The sequence below is a fragment of the Geotrypetes seraphini genome, chromosome 1, assembly GCF_902459505.1.
Source record: "Geotrypetes seraphini chromosome 1, aGeoSer1.1, whole genome shotgun sequence".
In the NCBI taxonomy this organism is placed as follows: domain Eukaryota; kingdom Metazoa; phylum Chordata; class Amphibia; order Gymnophiona; family Dermophiidae; genus Geotrypetes; species Geotrypetes seraphini.
In genome coordinates this window covers 388,978,487-388,996,885 of record NC_047084.1, presented here as the reverse complement: position 1 = coordinate 388,996,885, position 18,399 = coordinate 388,978,487, and the positions used below count along the sequence as shown (strand labels likewise).

The window sequence follows — 18,399 nt, the reverse complement described above, 5'->3', positions numbered from 1 at the left end:
ACCTCGTAGTTTCCCGCCCCTGATTTTCAACGGATGCCCTCTTGTTGTCGTGGGACCCTTGAAAAAGAAGATATCTTCCTCCGCCTCGATGCGGCCCGTAAGATACTTGAACGTCTCGATCATGTCCCCCCTCTCTCTGCGCTCCTCGAGCGAGTATAGCTGTAATTTGTAAAGCCGTTTTTCGTATGGTAGATCCTTGAGTCCCGAGACCATCCGGGTGGCCATTCTTTGCACCGACTCCAGTCTCAGCACATCCTTGCGATAATGCGGCCTCCAGAATTGCACACAGTATTCCAGGTGGGGCCTCACCATGGATCTATACAATGGCATAATGACTTCCGCCTTACGACTGACGAAACCCCTTCGTATGCAGTCCATGATTTGTCTTGCCTTGGACGAAGCCTGCTCCACTTGATTGGCAGACTTCATGTCCTCACTGACGATTACCCCCAAGTGTCGTTCTGCTACCGTTTTTGCTAGGATCTCGCCATTAAGGGTATAAGACTTGCATGGATTCTGGCTGCCCAGGTGCATAACTTTGCATTTTTTGGCATTGAAGTTGAGTTGCCATGTCCTAGACCATCGCTCCAGTAGGAGTAGGTCGTGCATCATGTTGTCGGGCACTGAATCTTCGTCTGTTGTGCATTTGCCCACTACATTATTCAGTTTGGCGTCATCGGCGAATAATGTTATTTTACCTCGAAGCCCTTCTGCCAAGTCTCTTATAAAGATGTTGAATAGGATTGGGCCCAAGACTGAGCCCTGTGGTACTCCACTAATCACCTCCGTCATTTCGGAGGGGGTGCCGTTCACCACCACCCTTTGGAGCCTACCTCCAAGCCAGCTCCCAACCCATTTCGTCAATGTGTTACCTAATCCTATAGAACTCATCTTGCTCAGTAACCTGCGGTGTGGTACGCTATCGAATGCTTTGCTAAAGTCCAGGTACACGATGTCCAGGGACTCCCCAATATCCAGCTTCCCCGTTACCCAGTCAAAGAAGCTGATCAGGTTGGATTGGCAGGATCTCCCCTTAGTAAATCCATGTTGTCGGGGATCCTGTAGATTCTCCTCATCCAGGATCTTATCTAATTGGTGTTTGATTAGAGTTTCCATTAGTTTGCTCACTATCGATGTTAGACTCACTGGTCTGTAGTTTGCTGTCTCCATCTTTGAGCCTTTCTTGTGGAGTGGAATGACGTTAGCCGTCCTCCAATCCAACGGGACGCTGCCTGTACTAAGGGAGAGGTTGAAGAGCGCGGACAGTGGCTCCGCCAAGACAACCATCAGCTGCCCCAGTTCTGCTCCAGACTCTACTCTCCTCATCGTCTGACCCCGGATGCATTCCTGCTCGACTGGACGGATCGGTTCCTCTATGCCTTTCCTCCACTGCCTCTAATGTTGCGGACGCTATTCAAACTCCTCAGGGACAGAGCCACCATGATTCTCATCGCTCCTCGGTGGCAGCAGCATCAGTCTCTACTACATCCCAATCTGTCATCGCTCCACCTGACAGCTTGGTTTCTCTCGGGCTGACCTCTCCAGAGAATCTGTCTCAGCCTGTCCGTCGCATTTTGGATGCCTCCAGGAAACCAGCCACCCTCCAATGTTACCATCAGAAGTGGACCAGGTTCTCCTCTTGGTGTCTCTTGCATCACCACGACCCCACCTCGTTGGCGGTGGAAACTGTACTGGACTATTTGCTCTCTCTGTCCGACGCTGGCCTCAAGTCTACCTCAATCAGAGTCCACCTCAGTGCCATCACTGCGTTTCATGAGCCTATCCTCGGAAAACCTCTCACGGCTCATCCACTGGTTTCCCGGTTCATGAGAGGCCTCTTCAATGTCAAACCACCTCTGAAGCCTCCTCCTGTCGTCTGGGACCTGAATGTGGTTTTATCAGCCCTCATGAAACCTCCGTTTGAGCCTCTTGCCACTACTTCACTCAAATTTCTGACGTGGAAGGTGCTTTTCTTCATTGCCATCACCTCTGCCAGGAGGGTTAGTGAGCTGCATGCACTGGTTGCCGACCCACCTTTTACTATTTTTCACCATGACAAGGTGGTTCTGCGTACCCACCCTAAATTCCTTCCCAAGGTGGTCTCGGACTTCCACCTCAACCAGTCCATTGTATTGCCTGTCTTTTTCCCTAAACCCCATGCTCATCCTGGGGAACAGGCGTTACACACGCTAGACTGTAAGCGGGCCCTTGCATACTACCTGGACCGTACCAGGGCTCATCGCTCTTCACCTCAACTCTTTTTGTCCTTTGACCCCAACCGTCTGGGGCACCCTGTTTCTAAACGGACACTTTCTAACTGGCTTGCTGCCTGCATTGCGTTCTGTTATGCTCGGGCCGGTCTCTCACTGGAAGGTGCTGTCACGGCCCACAGGGTCAGAGCTATGGCTGCTTCTGTGGCTTTCCTCCGTTCCACGCCCATCGAGGAAATCTGCAAGGCTGCCACTTGGTCCTCAGTTCACACGTTCACTACTCACTATTGTCTGGATGCCTTCTCCAGACGGGATGGACACTTCGGCCAATCTGTGTTACAAAATTAATTTTCCTAATGGCCAACCATCCCTCCTCCCTCTCTGTTAGCTTGGAGGTCACCCATGCGTTAAGAATATGCTGTCTGCTTGTCCTGGGATAAAGCACAGTTACTTACCGTAACAGGTGTTATCCAGGGACAGCAGGCAGATATTCTTACGACCCACCCACCTCCCGGGGTTGGCTTCTTAGCTGGCTTATCTTAACTGGGGACCACGCTCTCCTCCGTCGGGCGGGAAGGCACTCGCGCATGCGCGGTGCGGCCATCTAGAACTTTCTAGTTAAAAGTGTCCGTACTGGGGCTCCGTCGGTGACGTCACCCATGCGTTAAGAATATCTGCCTGCTGTCCCTGGATAACACCTGTTACGGTAAGTAACTGTGCTTTACAGGTCCCACGACGACAAGAGGGCATCCGCTAAAACTCAGTGGGGGAAGATTTCATGGGGAAACCAGGAAGTATTTCTTCACCGAAAGGGTAATTGATCAATGGAATGGTCTTCCACATCAGGTAGTCGAGGCTAGTACCACTCGACTTCAAGGGACGATGGGACAGACAGGTGGGGTCGCTCCAGAGGAATGCTTAGAAGATGGATTCTCGAAGGAGGGAGAGTTCTTGTGTGGGCAGACTTGTTGGCCATCGGCCCTTTTCTGCTGTCATACTCTGTTTTTATGTTTGTATGGCAGATCGTTTTTCTCACCTTCTTCCTAGATTAATAGGGTCAGAACAAGTGGGTTTTGTCAGCGGTAGGCAATCGGTCCAGAATGTACGAAAGGTGATATTGACTATGGCCCAGGCACAATACCATGACATTCCCATGTTGTTAGTCAACTTAAGTGCGGCTCGAGCTTTTGACCAAGTAGATTGGACGTATGTTTGGGGTATTGGAATATTTGGGGGTGATGGGGTGGTATGCCCAGGCATTGAAGGCCTTGTATATGTGCCCAGTGGCGCATCTCTTAGTTAATGATACTATACGGATTCTTTCCCGATAGAACGGGGAACTCGATAGGGTTGTCCACTGTCACCGCTCCTCTTTCTGTTATATTTAGAGTCTTTTCTGAGAATGATCACGAAGGATCTTGATGTAACAGGGATGGCTTTTTCAGAACACACGGTAAAGGTGTTGGCTTTTGCCGATGATTTAATTTTTATACTTAACGTAGCTCCGTTCTTCCATCATGTACCTTATGCAAACCCTGGAAGAATTTTGGTTCTATTCAGGATTCTCATTGAATTATCATAAATCTAAAGCTTTAGCTATTCAAGCTTCAAGTTTATTAGGTATCTTGATGAATCGCTTAATCAAGCTTCTAAGCGATGTACACATTAAAATTTACATTTGTTAGGTAACAGTACAATACATACGAATATTTAAAAGACTAAATTACATTGTTTAACATACTCTTAACATTAGGTAAGGAGGGGTGAAATACAATTCATTAAAGTAAAGAAGAGACATTCAGGGAAAATACACAAGGGTAGTAGTTAAAAAAAAAAAATGTAATAAAATAAAATGGAGTAGTAACATAATAAAATCAGTTTGCAAAGGCATCTTTAAAAAGAAAAGTTTTTAAGTTACTTTTAAATTTTCCGAATTCCTTCTCCTCCCTTAAAAAAAATAGGGAGGGCATTCCAAGTCTGTGGTGCAATACATGAAAAAATAAATTGCCTTCTCGTATTTATACTTTTCAATGAAGGAATAGACAGTAAGTTTTGTTTGTTAGATCTTAAAATTCTCCTTGCAGAGTATGGAATTAATAACTTAAATAAAAAAGCGGGGGTCATATTATATAGAGTTTTGAAGATGATTATACAAAGTTTAAAAGTTATTCTGTGAATAACTGGAAGCCAGTGAGCATTTTTAAGAAGTGGTGTTACATGATCGAATTTTCTGGATTTGGTTATTAATTTAATTGATGCATTTTGTATAATTTGAAGTCGTTTTATTTCATGTAAAGCAATTCCTTTAAATAGAGAATTGCAATAGTCTATTTTAGACATCACCAAAGAGTGAATCAGAATGTTAAGTGACTTGGGACATAGAAATTTTGAAATAGAGCGAATTTTACGTAATCTGTAAAAGGTAGTTTTCATGATGTTACTAATATGATCGTGAAAAGTAAGTTTATTATCGAAAATTACCCCTAAAATTTTAATATTTTGGACTGATTGTAGGGGAACGTTTTGAATAGCGACAGGAGTAACAAGAGGGAAACTATCCTTCCATGGAAAAAGCATGATATTAGTTTTTTTGATATTAAGTGCCAATCTGTTTTCATCCAGCCAATGATAAATTTGGTCAAGTTCCCATTTATAGCCGAAATTTCAAGTACATCATTATTATTTAAAGGATGCAGTAGCTGAATGTCATCAGCATAGGCAAAGACATGAAAGCCTACAGATTGGCATAATGTCAACAGTGGTGCAAGAAAAATATTAAAAAGTAAGGGAGAAAGAATAGATCCTTGTGGAACCCCATGTGCAATGTGTGATGGTTTAGCGGAAGATTCATTGAAAAGAACTGTGGATGTGCGATCACTGAAATAGGATGTAAACCACGCAAGAACTTCATCTGTAACCCCAATAGATTGGAGTCTGCTAAGAAGAAGTTGATGATCAATCGTGTCAAATGCTGCTGAAAGATCAATAGAAATTAATGGTGCTGTCTAAAACCAGTTTGATTCGGATGTAACACGTTAGTTTTTTCTACAAACTCTGAAATTTGGTTGAAAACAATTTTCTCTGTTAATTTTGCTAAAAAGGGGATGTTAGATATAGATCATCATGACCGATATTTTTATCTTTAATAATGGGACGGATGTATGACTTTTTCCAATCCAGAGGCACAGTGTGTTGGTTTAACCTTTCGGTAACTAATGCATGAATCAAAGGTCCAAAGATGTCATAGTATTGTTTAAGAATAAGTGGTGGTGGTATTTGATCAGCTTTAGATCCTTTGATATTCAGAGTTTTAAGAATAGCTTCAATCTCATTTAGACTAGGTATTTTACCTTGCAAGATATATGGGAGGGAGCATTTTCCTTTTCTTGGGCTCCTAAGGCGATAAAATATTTAGGTGTGTGGTTACCCTGTGATGTTTCTACCCTGTATGCTTGCAGTGTCCCTTCTCTCTTAGAAGAGACACTACAGTTACTTAAGCTTTGGGTAAGTTTTCCCCTGTTAGTGGCGGGATGGGTGGCCCTGTATCACATGGTACTCTTTCCAAAATGGCTATACAGTTTTCAGGTCTTACCGTGTTTACTATCACACACTCACCAGTTACAACTCACCAGGGATGTTGAATATTCGCTGGAACATGCTGGCTTGCCAGATGAGGCACATTAATGACTGGTTTAGGGGTACCTCATATTTTTCTGCTACTTAGTTGGAATTGTCATTGCTGTCTCCTTATCATTTTAGTTATATGCTACATGTCTCCACCCCGGCTCTTCGCTCCATAGTGGCACAGTATCCTATATTTGCCCCTGAGAGGCGAACGTGGCAATGGGTTTGTTTAAAATTGTTACCTGGGATATCTCCATTTCATCCGATTCAGGGAAATTGTGACTTTCTGCCGGGTTTACAGAGCATGCCTTTTAAGAGGTGGGCAACCCAGAGCCTACAGTACACCTTCCAATTATATACGGAGGAAGGTACTTTAGCCTCTTTTGCGTTCTTAAAACGCACGTTTGGATTGCCAGTACGTTTGCATATTTTCAAATCCGCCATTATGCACATTCCTTAGTCACTTAACAGAGGCTTGTCAGGAGGCTCTATCAGATATGTTTAGTGTTTCTTCCCAGCAGCTGATCCCACTCAGATTTCAGCATGTAGGCATAAGTGACTGTCAACCAGACCCCAACCTTGAGATTTTGGCAGCCACATGGGCGGAGGACCTTCAGTGTGACCTTTCTGCTTCACAAGTGCAGCAAGTTTTTAAAAACCATGCAAAAGTTGTCCTCCAACATCCTGCACTGGGAACTGCAACTTAAGTTTATTCTCCGTCTCTATATTTTCCCTCTGAGAGAATATCAGATGGGTATCACACCATCTCATACCTGCCATAAATTTGCTCAGGATCATGGTACCTTGGGCCACATGTTTTGGTCCTGCCCCCATATTACTCAGTTTTGGAATCGTTTGGGTCACTACACTACAACTTTATGGGGAAGGCGGTGGACTCCAACACCTAGAGAACTGTTTGGTTTTTATCGTATAGCAGCTCCTAAACCTAAAGGTGTGATTGCCTTTGTGGCTGGAGTTATGCTCCTGGGGAAAAAGGTTATTCTGTCTAACTGGTTGTCCCCTGAGCCACTGACTTATAGTCAATGGAGATCATTGATGATAATTCATGCCTCATTGGAATGTAGGCAATTTTCAACTCTTGAAACTGGTCCTGGCTGCTGTTTCTATTTGATTTGGGAACACTTTTGGATGGATCCGAAATGACGGAGGTGATCAGTGGAGTGCCACAGGGCTCGGTCTTGGGCCCGATCCTATTCAACATCTTTATAAGGGACTAGACAGAAGGGCTTCGAGGGAAAATAATTTTATTCGCCGATGACGCCAAACTAAGTAATGTAGTGGGCAAATTCGACACCCGACAACATGATACACGACCTACTCCTACTGGAGCGCTGGTCTAGGACCTGGCAACTCGGCTTCAATGCCAAAAAATGCAAAGTTATGCACCTGGGCAGCCAAAATCCATGCAAGATCCCCCTTAATGGCGAGATCCTAGCAAGAACGGTAGCAGAACGAGACTTGGAGGTGATCGTCGGTGAGGACATGAAGGCTGCCAATCAAGTGGAGCAAGCTTCATCCAAGGCAAGACAAATCATAGGTTGCATACGCAGGGGTTTCGTAAGCCGGAAGTCATTATGCCATTGTATAGATCCATGGTGAGACCCCACCTGGAATACTGTGTGCAATTCTGGAGGCCGCATTATCACAGGGATGTGCTGAGACTGGAGTCGGTTCAGAGAATGGCCACTCGGATGGTCTCGGAACTCAAGAATCTCCCGTACAAGGAACGGCTAGACAAATTGCGGCTGTACTCGCTCGAGGAGCGCAGGGAGAGGGGGGACATGATCGAGACGTTCAAGTATCTCACGGGCCTCATCGAGACTGAGGAAGATATCTTCTTTTTCAGGGGTCCCGCGACAACAAGAGGGCATCCGTGGAAAATCAGAGGCGGAAAACTACGAGGTGACACCAGGAAATTCTTTTTCACTGAAAGGGTGGTTGATCGCTGGAATAGTCTTCCACTGCAGGTGATTGAGGCTAGTAGCGTGCCTGATTTTAAAGCCAAATGGGATCGACACATGGGATCTATTCACAGGGCAAAGGGAGGGGAGGGACAGTAGTGTGGGCAGACTTGATGGGCCGTGGCCCTTATCTGCCGTCTATTTCTATGTTTCTATGATCTTACTCCTCATGCTCGGAGTCGATTGTTGAATGTGTGACATTGTTTATTTGATGCTCTTTGAGCTCATGGACTGGGGTTTTTGTTGTAGGGGATAAAGGGGGGGGTTGAGGGATGTGTATTGTATATATTCTGTGCTTTAACGTTGAGAAATGCAAGGTCATGCATATAGGAAATAAGAACCCGTTGTTCAACTACAAAATGGGGGGGGGCACTGCTGGGAGACAGCGGACTTGAGAGAGACTTGGGTGTGCTAGTGGATGCATCAATGAAGCCATCCGCACAGTGTGCAGCAGCGGCGAAAAAAGCCAACAGGATGCTGGGCATCATAAAGAAGGGTATCACAACCAGGACGCGGGAAGTCATCATGCCACTATATCGGGCGATGGTGCGCCCGCATCTGGAATACTGCGTTCAGTATTGGTCGCCGCACCTCAAGAAGGACATGGCGGTACTTGAGAGAGTCCAAAGGAGAGCAACGAAGCTGGTAAGAGGGCTGGAAAACTGTCCATATGCCGAGAGGCTGGATAAGCTGGGTCTCTTCTCTCTGGAAAAGAGGAGGCTCAGGGGAGATATGATAGAGACCTTCAAAATCCTGAGAGGCATAGAGAGGGTGGATAGGGACAGGTTCTTCAGACTGAGAGGGACAACGGGTACGAGGGGGCACTCGGAGAAACTGAAGGGGGATAGATTCAAGACAAATGCAAGGAAGTTTTTCTTCACCCAAAGGGTCGTGGATACATGGAATGCGCTCCCGGAGGAAGTGATCAGGCAGAATACAGTACAGGGATTCAAACAGGGATTGGACGGATTCCTGAGGGACAAAGGGATCGTAGGGAACTGAAAGGGGTGCGGGGACAAAGGGTCAAGAATTTGATGGGAAGATAGGACTTCGATGAGAAACCAAGGGGTGATTCAGACAGGTCATGACCTGTTGGGCCGCTGCGGGAGCGGACTGCTGGGCGGGATGGACCTGTGGTCTGACCCAGCAGAGGCACTACTTATGTTCTTATGTTCTTTGTTTGACTTGTTTGATTGCACTTTGATATTTAATAAATACATTTCAACATAAACAAATGTTCAAAATTGTCTCCAGATAGCTAAAGTGTGAAAAAATGCTTTGCATGCTCATTGAATCTAATAGGATTCCTTCTCTGTGCTAGCAAAGAAAGGGATGTGTATGTTTATATTCTCTGAATTTCTGGTCCCTGTTGTGGGGTAGGCTGCTGAAACATGGTCCATATAGGGCAGACATGTCAAACTCTGGCCCGCGGTGTAATAAAATTTGGCCTGCCAGACAATTATGAAATTTCACTTAAGCTGGCCTGCTGGCAGACTGGTACAAGCGCCACATCAGCTGTAGGTTCATGCGGCTTCCTGGTCTCACATTAAAGCAGCCCGCAGTGGATCGCTGGTCAGCTGTAGCGATCCTAGCAGGCTGCCGTAACCTCAGCAGCAGGCTCCCTCTGCCGCGGTCCCATACGTCAGAGGAAGAGCGGGACCGCAATAGAGGGAATGGAGGTCGATGGCAGCTTGCTGGGATAGCTACAGCTGACTGGCGATCCTCTGCAGGCTGCTTTAATGTGAGGCCGAGATGGAGGGAGAGAAAGAACAGAGGGCCAAATCTCGGGCCAAAAGGAAAGATGCCAGACCTTCAGGGAAGTGAAGGAAAATGGAAGGGAAGAAGAAAGAAGGGGACTCTGACAAGCGAGTTATCAGAAGACAACCAGAACCTGGGACCACAACATGATTTGAATAATGACCAGACAACAAAAGGTAGAAAAAAATAATTTTATTTTCTGTTTTGTGATTACAATATGTCAGATTTGAAATATGCCAGAGCTGATGTTAACAGCAGGCATGAATTAGGACCTAAAAGAGAGAAGAAAAGTCTTTTTAATTTATTTTATTTACATCACAGAATTGGCATGGGGTTGGAGAGGTTGTAACCCTAAACTTCTTCTAAGACTAAGGGGTCCTTTTTATTAAGGTGCGCATTTAGCGTGCACTAAAATGGTTAGCGTACCTTAATAAAAGGACCCCTAAGTATCTTAATAAAAAATTTAGTCCGTGACTTGCCTATGTGTTAGATTTCGGCCCCTTATGTGATTAAGTTTGACACCCCTGATGTATGGTCAGTTGTCAATAAAATGTTTTATACATCTGTGGCTGAGACAATCTTTCCATTGGTGGGTTGTGTTTATTCCTATTATCTTTAGATCTCTCTCTCTCTGTCTTGTTTCACAGGAGGACAACCTCACAAAAGGAGGAGAACTTCAGAACCCATTGAAATTGAAGACAGACTAGAATCTCTAATATGCAGAGTGGGAGAAAAGGTGAGACTTTCCAGACTACCAAGTTCAAGCCAGAATTTTTCAGTATAACAGGATGGTATGTCCCGAGTTGGCCTTCCAGGATATTAATTAAATATTTTATTCTTTTGCATTCACCTGCCTGCAAAAGTAGAAACTTCTTTGTTCCTGTTGCATTGTGATGCCTTCCAATCAGCAGATGGAAGTAGAGATACTGAGTTACTCCAGTGATATCACCAGTATAAGGATTGGTGCAACCTGGAATATTCCAATATTTCGCTACCGCCAGACATAGGCTGAAATCTACATCCCCTGAAATAATCCCTAGGTTAGTTCTGCTCCTCGGTTTTGAGCCCAGTTGAGATTGGAAGCAGTGCAACAGAGGAATCTTTAATCTATAGCCTGCGGTCTATAGATTGTTGTAATTTTTGGCTTAGGTCCTTATTTTGTCAGTAGCAGGGTGGGGGTATGTCTGGGTTCCGTCCCCCTTCCTATTTTCCTTTATAGCTTATTTAAAAAACAAAACACTCAAAAAGATGTATTAATTCAATTTGGCTATCTTTATTTTCTGTGTGTTGTGAGAATAAGTTATTTTATTAAGGCAATGATGAGGCAAAAGACGGCACACACCACACAGAGAACATAAGTATTGCCACTGCCGGGTCAGGTCAGAGGTCCATCGTGCCCAGCAGTCTGCTCCCACGGCGACCCTTAGGTCAAAGATCAGTGCCCTAACTGAGTCTAGCCTTACATGCGTACGTTCTAGTTCAGCAGGAACTTGTCTAACTTTGTCTTGAATCCCTGGAGGGTGTTTTCCCCTATAACAGCCTCTGGAAGAGCGTTCCAGTTTTCTACCACTCTCTGAGTGAAGAAGAACTTCCTTACATTTGTACGGAATCTATCCCCTTTTAACTTTAGAGTGCCTTCTCGTTCTCTCTACCTTGGAAAGGATGAACAACCTGTCTTTATCTACTAAGTCTAGTCCCTTCATTATCTTGAATGTTTCGATCATGTCCCCTCTCGGCCTCCTTAGGAACCAGGGAGACTGTGGTAGACCCTGTAAGAGTCCTGGATGCTGGAGTGCCAGGTTGGGTCTATGGGAGGTGCCTTGTACTCTGGCCACGAGTGCAGGCATGCCTGCTGGCTGGTGCTGTCCTGCTTGTGGGATCTGGGGGCTCATTACTGCTGCTGGCTTTCTATGCACCATGTGATGGCTTATTTCATATAATTTCATTTATTACCCACAATGGCCAAAAGAGATTAAGGTTTGTGATCAGACTATAATGATACAACTGAAGCTGAAAATTCTAGGGGTCTGGCTAGTCTCAACACTCAGCATGAAGGACCAAATCTTGTCTGCTGTCAAATGTACTTTTTTTCAGTTACGACTTAAGTCATTTATAATATATGTCAACATACGATTTCAGGATTGTGGTTCAGTCTTATCTAAGTTAGACTATTGTAATGCCCTATATTTAGGGGTTCCAACAGTTCAGTGCAAAGCTTTACAAATGGTCCAAAATGCGGCTGCAAGGCTAATTTGCGGAGTTAGAAAATTTGACCATATAACACCTTGGTTGAAGAAATTGCACTGGCTACCTGTGCGATTACGCATCACTTTCAAAGCATTAACTTTGATATTCAAAGTCATTTACGATGGGATTCCTTGGTATCTATCACAAGCTGTGGCAATTTACCGACCGCTCAGAACTTTGCGATCTGAGTGTACAATGCGATTAGCTTTCAGATTGCTCAAAAATATACTGAGAACACAAGAACATCTGCCATTTCAATCATGGGAGTAACGCTGTGGAACAAATTAACTGGACAGCTAAGAGTGTTATTGGATATTCAGAAGTTCAAAAAAATCCTTAAAACCACAATATTTTTAGAAGCATTTCAGTAAAGTTGAAACGTTGAATGCTGGTTTTGAGATGAATTGTACTGTAAAGATTTATTTAAAATGCGATTATTCACCTGTAATCCAACATGTAAAAGTCCTGTTTATCATATTCTGTGCATGTTATTACTATAATGCTGCCTAGATATAGGCGGTTGATCAATTTTTTTTTTTATAAATAAATCCACAGGTAACTTTAAAGTCTCTGGTTTGATGTCCATCTCCAAGCAGGTAGAGATAGAAGGAATACTGGAAGTGAGGCTGCTACATAGGAGGATATATGGCAGAACTCTGGTGTTCTCTCTATTTTAGCAGGTGGATGGACACACCCTGTGCAGCTCTTTGGTGGTGCTAGATCCTGGCCTGTCCCTTATGTACAGTTGAGCCTGAAGTTTAGAGATTTTGTGATTGATCTCTGGGATACACCTGGTGGTGCTAGGTCCTTCTCCTCCCCACTTTCCCCCAGCTCCTTTCTCAATTAGTGTTTTAGGGTTTCTTCACCTGTGGTTGGGGAGGAAGTGTAGGGAAAGCATTATTATTATTGCGATTAATCTCCTGCCTCTTTAATAGGTTAGGTTCAAACAATTTTTTATTGATGCAAACAACAAAGTAAGCAAAACACTGGAACCCAAAAGGTGCATATCACAGACAATGATGCATCATATTCAACACTATATCAAACAGGAAAGTGTAATAACAACAAACCCTCCCTCAAACCCACTCAGGGCAAGCGAGGCCAAAGTCGACGGAAGGGCAACCCGAGGCCCTGGACTCTGATGAGTCCCGAAGAAGCCACTCCACCTCCCTCCCCCCACTCATCCCCAAAGAAGATTTCTGTGACTATGTGCCAGAACCATACAAAACACCCCTCTTCCCCCCCACTGTGGTACTTGCCACCCCGCCCCACCATAGCTCACCAGTGCTCTCTCACCCCCGCAAGCTGAGCTCCCAGTTTAAGACACCCATCATAAAACCTCACTTCGTCCCTTTGGATGTAAGGAGTGCAAATATGGCTCCCAGACATTCAAGAACACCATCTTGCACTTCCAAGACCCTCCCACGTCCCTTGCCTCCCAGGTGGCCAACTGATGCAACTGGTTTCTTTAATAGATTAAATAAAAGCAGTAGAAAAGGAGCCAAACACTGTAAGGGAGCAAGTAGTCTGTTTTTACTTTAGGGTGGCCTATTTAGAGGATCTCTTGTTTGATCTCCTGAGGATTTCTGCCAAAGAAATGTCCTTGACTGTGACTTTGAGGCAGTGACTCTGGCCTGGGCTAAGTCCAGGCTGGCTTGCCTTCCCATTAAGGGGAATTTCCTTTTTGGATAGCATTTGGAGAAGATCATGAAAGACCTGGGAGATTCAGAAGGCCAGTGCTTGCCAGAGGACAAGTCCAAGGTGCTTTTCAGGTCCACAGGATTTGGGAGGTTAGGCGGTAAAGGCCGGGGAAATCCAGGATCCTTTCAGAGGCCCCATTTCCAGCAGAGGCAACAGCCCTTTCTGGGAGATAGACCTCTGCTTCCCAAGCTGTCTATTCCTCCCAATGTCAGGAGGCAAGTCTGTTCCTCAGAATTCACAGTAAGAGGGTGGCTGTCTCTGTTTTTCGAGGAATGGGTGAATGTTACATCAGACCAGTGGGTATTGGAAGTGGTTAGAGAAGGTTACAAGTTGGAGTTTTTTCATCCCCTTCCAAATTTTTATATGGAGTCCACTTGCAAAGCGCCCAAACTGAACAACCTGCTGTGCCTAAGAAACAGGGCAGGGGCTTTATTCCATATATTTTGTGGTTCTGAAAAAGGATAGCTTCCTAGATCTCAAACATGTCAAAGTGACCCTCGAGGTCTGCAAACTTAAACAGGAATTGAATATAATTAAAGCAGCTTCCATCACTCCACAAAATCATACCAACTTACCACCTCTATCTCAAAGAATAAAACAGCCCAAGAATAAATGGGTCACAGTAGGTTCAGGAAGACTGCGACATGTAACACAGAAACATCCACCTTCACTAATATTACCTCTACAGAATTCCTTCGCTTCACTAGTGCACTGCGATACTCAAGAAAAACAGAAGGGAGGCGGGACTGGAACCAATGAAGGTAACTCAAGAGAACAAGCGCACCCTAAGCACAAATAAAAAAGCCAAAAACAGAAAACTATTACTGTTGGGGAATTCCATCAACAGAGGCATTAACCTTGGAACACAAGGCGAGGAGACCAAAATAGTAAAATGTGTTCCAGGATCCTCAGCTACTAGGAGTTCCAGGCAAATACAGACTATGATTAAGGAAGAAACTAAGGATTTTAACACTGATGTTATCCATCTGGGAACAAATGACCTAGCCAACAACCTCACAGTGCAGCACAGAAAGCTTTTCGGGAGCTTGGTGGTCTTTTGTAAAGACTTTAGCTTTTTCTGAAATACTTCCTGCATATGGAAAGGGAGAGCATAGAGTGAAAAACAGAGGACTTTAATAGATGGCTCAAAGCCTGGTGTCATCAAGAAGGCTTCAGGTACATAGGAGGATGGGGAAATACATGGAAGGACAAGAAGATATATTGCACTGATGGGCTACATATTACTACAGCAGGAAAAAGAAACCTTGCAGAGAAATTTAGACAATATGTTTCTAGGCATTTAAACTAGAAGGTGGGGGTGGTGTATGTATGAAGGACAATTATAGAGACCACCCCCGGCAAAAGAAAAAATGTGATAGTAGTAAAGATTGCAACATAAACAATATCAGCAACTCATTTCTTAGCATTGCAACGGAAAGTGAAACGAAACAAAAATCTATACGTAAAAGGAGATTACCACTGAAAAATTGCTGGAAAGCGATGACCACAAATGTGCGCAGTCTAAGCAACAAAGTTCATGATCTGCAAGCCCTGATGTTAGAAGAAGATCTAGATATTGTCGCTATCACAAAGACATGGTTCAGTGAATCACATGGATGGGATGCAAACATACCTGGATATAATCTTTTTAGGAAGGACAGAGATGGTCAAAAAGGTGGAGGAGTAGCTCTATGTAAAGATCAATATCCAAGCGACCGAAATGCAAGGGACGTGGGGCGAGGAAGAAGCGATATGGATTGCTCTGAAAAGAGAAGATGGAACTTCCATCTACATGGATGTAGTCTACAGACCTCCGACTCAATCGCAGCAAATTGATAAGGATCTGACTGTGGATATCCAAAAGTTTGGAAGGAAAGAGGAGTTGTTGCTGTTGGGAGATTTCAACCTGCTGGATGCGGACTGGACTGTTCCGTCTGCGGAATCGGAAAGAAGTAGGGAGATTGTGGATGCCTTTCAAGAGGCTCTGCTCAGACAAATGGTGACAGAACCCACGAGGGAAAAAGCGATATTGGATCTGGTCCTCACAAATGGGGAGAGTATCTCTCTAATGTTCGAGTGGGTGCTCACCTGGGAAGTAGCAATCATCAAACAGTTTGGTTTGATATAACGGCTAAAATGGAGAGTGGCTGCATGATATTTAAAGTCCTAGATTTCAAACGTATGGACTTTAATGCAATGGGAGAGTACCTGAAGAAAGAGCTGTTAGATGGGAGGACATAAGAGAAGTGGAAAGACAGTGGTCTAAGCTGAAAGGAGCGATAAAGAATTGCAGGCAGATCTTAGGAAATTGGAAGACTGAGCATCTAAATAGCAGATGCGCCGTCTTGCGTGGCTGCGCACTGTGGATATTGACCTGAATTTGCAGGAGCGACTGGGCAATTTGCCTTGCGTTGGCTCGGAATCTTTTGATGAGTCTCTGGAGGCGGCGACTAAGCGCCTGTCCAAGCATGAGCGCTCTCTCGCCTCCTTGGTTCGTCCCAAAGCCAAGTTGGCGACTCCGAAACCGTACAGACCTCCTCCTCGGCGTTACCCGCAGAAGTCTACGCCGGCGTTCTCCAGGCCTCCTCCCCGGCGTCCGCCTCAGCAGGCCAGGGCACAGCACCAGAAACCTCAGACGCAAGGGGCGTCTAAGCCGGCGCTGTCTTTTTGACGTGCTGAGCGGATGGGGGCGGGCCCCCTCCGCGCTCTCACCGACCCCGCTTCCAATCGGGGGCCGGTTAAGGATTTTTCATTCGGCCTGGACTCTGATCACTTCGGACGCTTGGGTACTCCGGGTTATCTCGGAGGGTTACTCACTAAATTTCATGACTCCGCCGCCGGACAATCCGCCGGGCGCGTCTCTTTCCACCCGAGCACAGCTGCCTCTTCTCTCAGAAGCCAGGGCCTTGTTGAGCCTTCGGGCGGTGGAGCCGGTTCCCCCCGAACAACAGGGACAGGGGTTTTACTCCCGTTATTTTCTGGTCCCCAAGAAGACCGGGGACCTGCACCCTATTTTGGACCTCCGGAAGCTCAACAAGTTCCTTGTCCGGGAGAAGTTCCGTATGTTATCGCTTCCGGTACTGTACCCTCTGTTGGAAGAGGGGGACTGGATGTGCTCCCTGGACCTGAAGGAAGCTTACACTCATGTTCCGGTGCATCCCGCCTTCCGCAAGTTTCTACGGTTCCAGGTGGGGGAGTTGCACCTTCAGTATCGGGTTCTCCCCTTTGGGTTGGCTTCGTCCCCTCGAGTCTTCACGAAGTGCATGGTAGTGGTCACGGCGGCTCTGCGTTCTCAGGGTCTGCAGGTCTTTCCCTACCTGGACGATTGGCTGATCAAAGCACCTTCAAAGGAGGGGGTTATCTCAGCGACCCGACAGACTATTATTTTCCTTCAGCGTCTGGGGTTCGAGGTGAATTTTCCCAAGTCCCAGTTGTGCCCTGCCCAATCCCTTCAGTTTATCGGGGCCGTGCTGGACACAGTTCGCCTCCGTTCGTTCCTCCCCCCTCCACGGTTGGAGGCCTTGCTCCGACTGAGTCGCCAGATTTCGCTGCAGCCCTCGGTATCGGCCCAGCGTCTGATGATTCTGCTCAGCCACATGGCGTCGACGGTTCATGTCACGCCGTTCGCCCGCTTGCACCTGAGGCTTCCCCAGTGGACCTTGGCTTCCCAGTGGCGGCAGGATCAGGACCCGGTCTCTTTTCCGGTGACGGTGACTCCTTCTTTGAGAAACTCGCTCCGTTGGTGGACCAACTCTTCCAATCTTTCCGGGGGTTTGCTCTTTCTCGTCCCGCCGCATTGCAAGGTCCTGACCACGGACTCTTTGGAGTACGCGTGGGGGGCCCATCTCGACGGTCTGCGGACTCAAGGCCTATGGTCGGCGGAGGACCGTCTTTGTCACATCAATGTGTTGGAGCTTCGTGCCATTTTTCTGGCTGCTCGAGCGTTCTGCCACCTGTTGCACGATCAGGTAGTCCGCGTGCGGACGGACAATCAGGTGGCGATGTACTATGTGAACAAGCAAGGTGGGACGGGTTCTTGGGCCCTGTGCCGGGAGGCCCTGCGCCTTTGGAAGTGGGCGGTCTCTCAGAACATCTTCCTTCGGGCGGTTTACATTCAGGGAGAGAGAAATTGTCTGGCCGACAAACTCAGTCGTCTTCTCCAACCATACGAGTGGTCGATCAACTCCCGGGTTCTGCACGAGGTCTTCGACCTCTGGGGGACCCCTCAAGTGGATCTGTTTGCCTCGCCGGAGACTCACAAACTGCCCCTCTATTGTTCTCGGATATACTCCCCGGACCGTCTCGAGGCCGATGCCTTTCTTCTCGATTGGGGAGGGCGGTTCCTGTATGCATTTCCTCCTTTTCCTCTGATTTTGAGAACGTTGGTTCATCTCAAATCGACGAGAACCACTATGATTCTCATTGCACCCCGTTGGCCTCGTCAGCATTGGTTCTCTCTGCTCCTTCAACTCAGTGTTCGGGAGCCTCTACTTCTGCCTGTTTTTCCCTCTCTGCTGTCCCAGAGTCGGGGTTCGCTGTTGCATCCCAATCTTCAGTCTCTACATCTCACTGCTTGGTTCCTTTCCCCTTGACTTCGGTTCCTGTTTCTCAGTCTGTGAGGGAGGTTTTGGAAGCCTCGCGCAAGGTTTCGACTCGGCTTTGCTATTCCCAGAAGTGGACCAGATTTTCATCTTGGTGTTCATTGCACCATCTGGATCCGAACTCGGTTCCAGTGTCTTCGGTTCTGGATTATTTATTGCATTTGTCCCAGTCTGGGCTAAAGACGACTTCCATTTGAGTGCATCTTAGTGCTATTGCGGCTTTCCATCGGCCTCTTGAGGGTAGGTCCCTCTCTCTTCACCCTCTGGTTGCTCGTT

The 18,399-nt window shown here is 46.2% G+C and overlaps 1 protein-coding gene across 3 annotated transcripts in view; it reads left to right on the top strand.

The window, feature by feature from the left end:
* Positions 1 to 18,399, top strand: part of NCBP1 (nuclear cap binding protein subunit 1) — a 397,555-nt gene that overhangs the window by 36,604 nt on the left and 342,552 nt on the right. The window contains exon 2 of one of the 3 annotated variants that reach the window (XM_033917013.1): positions 10,222 to 10,310. In XM_033917013.1, coding sequence (XP_033772904.1) covers positions 10,222 to 10,310 — 89 coding nt within the window. Of the gene's footprint in view, positions 1 to 10,221; positions 10,311 to 18,399 lie in introns of those variants that run through there. The other 2 variants (XM_033917021.1, XM_033917038.1) reach the window with 2 other exon arrangements.